Raw genomic sequence first — 6,208 nt, forward strand, 5'->3', positions numbered from 1 at the left:
AGGTCTGAACCCTCCCTGGGTTCCAATGGGAAGGAACAAACTGACCTCCCATCAGCAACAGGACATGAACACAGACCCATCTTCTGCTTCCTCCTGAGAAAGGCCAGGCAGCTCTATCCCACCCCCCAAGACTGCTTCTTGCTGGGGCAGGGTGTGGCCAGACCTCAGGGGAGGAGCTGGGCTCTTCTCCCCTGGCTCTGCAGGAATGGCCACCTGGGTTCTGGCCAATCCCAGCTGCCTGCAGGGTACAAAGGGGGCAGGCGGGGGCAAGTGCCTTATGGGACACTGGCAGGAGAGTAGTATGGCTGGGGTGTGGTGGGGGCAGCATCCTGTGGGAGTGGTGTGCTTCTGGTTGCTGTACTGCCCCTTTGCTCTGGCAGCTCAGGGGCATCCTAGGGGGCTGGTCTGTGGCCAGAGAAGCCTGCAGTTCATGCTGCCTCCTGGCCAGCCTGGGGCAGGTTCACTGGCACTGACTGCTTGGGGTAAGTGAGGCCAGACCTGTGTGCCCCTCCCTGGGTGTCTGGAGAGAGCCCAGGGTGTAGCTCCAGGGAGAGGGGAAGGGACTGACTCTGTCCTAGGGATCCCTCAACTTGTCCAAGCCCTGCCCAGTAGCTGGCTGAGTCCTAGGGAGCCTGAGCAATGGTTGACCTGAGCTGGAGTTTATGCTCCCAGCAGTACTGCTGGAGCTTAGGAGCCTGGGCAGTGTGCCTGGCCTGGACAGCCCCCTGCCAGCCAAGAGCCTGACCCCTCTGTGCAGGGGGGCAGTAGCTTCTTAGATAGCTCTTGTGTCCTCTTCCTCTGCACTGGCTGCTGATCTCCTTGTTCCTCCCTAGATACGGCTGGGAGGCTGCATGTTCTGCAGAATGACTCTAGCTGTGGGGTCTGGGTCTCCTGGGCTGCAGATGGCTCCAGGACAGTTGGTGCCTCCTATTCTGGCTGTTATGTCTCTGAATGGGTGAGTGACCTTCTGGCACCTGCCTTGGGTTCTGGGCTTGCTGCTCTGCCAGCTCTGACTTCTGTGGGTCTCTCTCTCTCTCCAGGATGGTGGTTACCTGATGGTGGTTGGCATTGAGGGGATGGCTGCTGGTGAGGAGAAGGTGCTCAGGTGCTCCAGGAGCCTGCCAGGTGAGGGCCTAGTGTCTTATGCTGAATGCCCCAACTGGTGGCTGTGAATGATCTTGTAGAGATGGCTGCTCTCCTCCAGTTAGACAAAGGGAGGCCTGTGTCTCCCTCTTCTCCTCCCTGGGGTCAGGTGGCCACTGTGGGGCCACTGACTGCCCTTCTTTGCAGGCAGAGCAAGACAATACCTGTGGCAGAGAGCGCACCCTCCTGCTTGGCTGCTCTCCTCACATAGGAGAACCTGGCATTAATGGTCTTTGTATTGCATTAGCCCCTAAGGGCTCCAGGCAGGGCCTGGGGGAATGGTGACAGGTGCTGGAGGCTCTCCTAGAGGCCATGTCTCCTTCACTACCTCATTACTCAAACAGGCCTGGAGTAAATGGTGAGTCTCAGAGCTGGGAGTGCACAGACTGGGTCCCCCCTGTTGCTGGATGGTTCAGACTGAAGCCCCTCAGCAGAGTGTTTGTGAGCTGGAAGCAGGATGTCTGTCCTGCAGAGCCCCTGGGGTCCTGAAGGAGCCTCAAAGGCTCCAGCCTAGCCAGGAGGGAGCATGCTCTGTAGCCCAGCCCCTTGCCCCACCTAGTCTCTGTTCCTTCCTCTTGCTCTGAGCTCCATACTGCTTCCCACCTGTTTCACCCCAGCCCTGGATGCTCCAAGCCCCGCTGTCTGTGCTACTATCCAGAGCCAGGACAGGCTGCCCTGTGCCTCCCCACCCATCGCCCAGGGAGACTGTGAAGAACAAGGCTGTTGCTACAACCCCAGTGATAGGGTGAAGCCTTGTTATTATGGCAATACAGGTGAGTTTCTGTGCACATGAATTGTCCAGAGCTGACTGTAATGGTCCCACGTGCGGGGGGAAGTGTCTGAGATACCTGGCATCAAAACTTAGTGGGGTTTCCACGTACCCAGTCCTGCAGACAGCTGGGTGCTAGGCTAGTTAGTGTGATATCAAGACCATGTGCAACACTTTCCATCCATCTCAGACTGAGGGCTGAGTGCTTCAGCCCTGTCAACAACAGACCCAGCCCAATGGCCTAGAATCCACAGCACATGCTTCATGGCCATTGCAGCTCCACCATGAGCTGTATGCTGCCAGGGTCCCTTGCAGTGCCAGCCTTCAGGGTGCCTTGGAGGGGTGCAGTAGAATACTGTGCGTTCTTATCCAGCTCCAGGACCAGCTGCTGGCTTCCGCTCCAGTGTCCTGAGACTGACTAGCCCAGGTGGTAGGGTGACCCTGACCTGTCCCTGGCTCCCTTCCAGTGACAGCGCAGTGCACTCCAGATGGCCAGTTCTCCCTCGCGGTCTCTCGGGCTGTGACTCTGCCTCCCCTGATCCTGGACTCGGTGCGTCTGGCCAGTGAGCACGGTGCTGGCTGTGTCCCTGTGGCGCAGAACAACGCCTTTGTCCTGTTCCGGTTCCCACTCTCTGCCTGTGGCACCACTTTCCAGGTAAGAGTTGAGCTGGGGGAGGCCAGGATGGGGTCACTCAGCTGGAATAGAAGGGGGTTTAGGTAAGAACAAGGTGCACTGGCAGGTCCCTTTCTGAGGTTGATGCAGCGACAAACCCTGCTGGACAAACAGTGGCTCCTCTGGGGCAAATCTCTGGCTTCCCCTCAGCTGAAGCCTAGCCCTCCAAGAATCAAAGCTGAGGGTCAGTGACTGCTGTCTCCTTGCAGATGGCTGGAAACCAGGGTGTGTATGAGAATGAGCTGGTGGCAGACAGGGATGTGAGAACCTGGAGTCTGGGCTCCATCACCCGGGACAGCACTTTCAGGTAACTCCTGGGGCTGGTACCTCCCCCCCCTTCTGCCCTGCATCTCAAGAGCTGCCTCTGTCATGTGAGCCCTGCTCAGCTCCTGGCAATGGCATGGGAGTGGTTCAGGGCCAGCTGTTCCTCCAGAAAACTGTTGCATGGCAGGTGCTAGGCACTGCACAGTGACTCTCCCCAGAACCCTAAGTTCTATCTGCTCATGGCGTCTAAGGAGATGATTAAAAACACAGCAAGTCAATAGAAGGGCAATACTGGGGTGTCCCTCTTTACTTATGGTCTTGGGCTTCTGGGCAGCTGGAATTCACAGGTTCTGACTGATTTCCACTTCTACCCCTCAACTGAGTCTCTGCAGTGCGTGTCTGGCCATGCCCCACTCAGGCTTGTTGGCTCTCTACTAGGTTACACGTCCGCTGCAGCTACTCCATCAGTGGGAACGTCCTCCCCCTGAGTGTCCAGGTCTTCACCCTGCCTCCGCCCCCTGCTGTGTCCCAGCCTGGCCCCCTGGTGCTGGAGCTGCACATTGCCACAGGTAGGAGAGCTGGGACATGGGACAAGGCTGTGACTGATCTGTTCAGGCTGATCAGTGATGTGTTTAGATTTACACTAACCTCTCTCTCACAGAAGTGAGCTGTATCTGTCCTCAATGTTTGGAAAGACAGCCCACAATGCAGGAGCAGGGCTAGATCTAGCACTGTGGGAACACTGCCCCCTGAGCTGGGAGTCCAGGCCCCCCTGAACAGCCTGTGGGTGTTGGCCCCATATGATGCACTATACTTCTCTACCTGCATCTCATGTTGACCTGCAGTGACCCCTCTGTGCTTATCTCTGTTCCAGAGCAGAGTTATGGCTCTTACTACACAGATCGAGATTACCCTGTGGTGAAGGTTCTGCGGGACCCCATCTATGTGGAGGTCCGGATCCTGCAGAGAACTGACCCAGATCTGGTTCTGGTCCTGCACCACTGCTGGGCCACCCCCAGCACCAACCCCCAGCAGCAGCCGCAGTGGCCTATCCTGGTGGATGGGTGAGTGACTGGGGGTCCAGGGTGAGGGGGTCTCTATTTGGGCCTGGGGAGTGCAGGGCACCATCTCTCAGCTGCTCCCCTTATTCCCAGGTGCCCATACACAGGAGATAACTACCGCACCCAGCTGGTGCCTGTGGGAGCTGCCTCGGGGCTGCAGTTCCCGTCTCACCACCAGCGCTTCATCGTCAGCACCTTCACCTTCATGGAGTCTGCCTCCCAGCAGGCACTCACAGGCCCGGTAAGACCTCCCTTCTATTCCAGTAGGGCTGATCAGTCTCTGATGTGATCAATACTCTCTAGCACTCTGCATGCTTGTGCCATGTCTGTCACATTGGGCCTGCTCCACAAGTCTTTCCCCCTTCCGTGTTGCTAGTCTCCTTGCCTCTCATCAGGGAATAACACCATGAGACAAAGTGTAGGGCAAACCTTAGGCTGACTAAGATTCTTCATCTTCCTGACCTCCATGATGTTCCTCGCTGCCCAGCCCCTCCAGTGCTCCTACACTAACAGGCCACTCACACCACAGGTTCAGGTCCTGAGTTCTTGGACCCTGTAATCTGGCGTGTAGCTTCACTCCCCTGTAAGCAAAGGCAGGGGGCATGTCAAGAAGGGCCTGTCCAACCTGAGCTGTGGTCTGTCTCTCTCCTAGGTGTACCTGCACTGCAGCGCCTCAGTGTGCCAGCCCTCCAGGCTGGAGCCCTGCACCCTCTCCTGCCCTGCTGTAGCCCGTGAGTATCTTCCCATCCTCTTGCTTGGGCTGTGGTGAAGAGGGAGCAGGTGGGGTGGCTGCCAGGAGTCATGGACATATCTGATCAGCCATGAGCATAAATCCATCAGGCTGGGTGACAGCTGGGCTTCCTGCTCATCAAAGGGGAGTAGTTTCCAACTCACCCTGCTGCTTGCACAGCATGGTCACCTCTCTGAACAAACCAATGCAGAGTTCTCCACTCCATTTGGAATAGGGGCTCACTTCTCCTTTCCCCCTCCAGTGGGAGTGGCTGACAATGCAGCTGTCTTTCTCTGGCTTTGCTCTGAAGTGGCACTAGATGCTGAAGGGAGCTGGGCTGATGCTCTGCTGCAGCAGATGCCCCACTGACTGGCTTTCCTCAGACATGGGGTGATGGAAGCATGGACGCTCCTTGGTTAACAGGACTTCCAGACTTGTCTGCTCTGCAGCTAAACAGCTGTTGTGTCTGTCGTAGGGGGCAGGAGGAGCTCTGAGCAGCATCTTCAAGATGGGCTTTCCCACGTCACTAGCCAGGGGCCTGTGCTTCTCCTCCAGGCTAGGCTGAAGAGGGAAGTGTTTCCAGAACTTGGTGAGTCCAGCCTAGTATCCTTCTTTGTAAAAGCCTTCGAGCCTAATCTGCTGCCTGAAACCAACTTCTTCACTGTGGGGGAGCGCCCTATGGCAGGGACCATTGGTTCCAAGAGATCTTCCAGTCAAAGCCACCCTGGGGTGACCCTACAGTGGTAGGGCACCAAGCCAGTGAGGCTAGTTCAGTCATTGACCTGCCCATGGTCAGTTGTAAGGATGACCAGGGAATTCACTCCTGTCTCCTTGACTACATCTCTAACCTGGCTGGCTTACTTGAGTTTACAGCCCTATGGCATGGGCTAGTAGTAATATTTAATTGCTGATCCTCATCCTGCTGTGGCCAAATGGACTTGGAGGGAAGGCAGCCTCTAAACCCATCATTGGGCATGCATGCCTCTGACTCTCCTAGCCTGAATAACTGCTCTAGAGGCATCCCAATTAGAAGCCTGTGGGGAACACCCAACCCTGTGTTCTGAGCACCCTGGTATCACATTGCCACCAGAGAAGGCTGGGGCCCATGACAGCATGGCCTAGAGAGGCAGGACTGCAGGGGCATGCAGAGCTGCTACTGACTCTTCTACTGGAGGAACCACTGGCTGCACTAACCCATCCAATCTGCAGTGAACATGTCCTGTTGGCAAGGGGCTAGGACAGTAACCCACTCTCCCTTCTCAAGCTGGGAAGGACTCTGGATTTATGAGAGAGTGCTGGTAACTACTGTATAATAGGCTGAGCCTGTGACTGGGGAAAGCTGGAGGAGGAAATCCTGGTTGGACAAATAGTGGACCAGGATGGGAGTCTGATCAGGACTCTAAAGGGACTTGCCTGCTCCAGACTGAGCTCTATCTCTTTACACAGGGTCACCAAGGAGCACTGGAGCAGCCTGGATCTTGGCCTTAGCTGGGGTGATGCTGATGGGGGCACTGTGTGTGATGCTCATGGCAGTCATGTGGGGGAGATGGTGAGATCAGTATGATACA

General features: G+C 56.5%; 1 protein-coding gene across 1 annotated transcript; it reads left to right on the top strand.

The window, feature by feature from the left end:
* Nucleotides 1-380: 380 nt before the first annotated feature.
* Nucleotides 381-5,229, top strand: LOC112119875 (zona pellucida sperm-binding protein 4-like; the record flags this gene model as incomplete). Its single annotated transcript, XM_026646453.1, has 11 exons — nt 381-482; nt 834-955; nt 1,041-1,125; nt 1,761-1,916; nt 2,380-2,567; nt 2,795-2,892; nt 3,288-3,418; nt 3,724-3,913; nt 4,004-4,151; nt 4,563-4,641; nt 5,116-5,229. Coding segments are annotated over 11 exons (1,413 nt in total), but the record flags the coding sequence as incomplete, so codon positions are not given.
* Between the last annotated feature and the right edge of the window lie 979 nt (nt 5,230-6,208).

Source organism: Terrapene carolina, unplaced genomic scaffold, assembly GCF_002925995.2.
Source record: "Terrapene carolina triunguis isolate 2854851 unplaced genomic scaffold, T_m_triunguis-2.0 Scaffold35082, whole genome shotgun sequence".
Lineage (NCBI taxonomy): Eukaryota > Metazoa > Chordata > Testudines > Emydidae > Terrapene > Terrapene triunguis.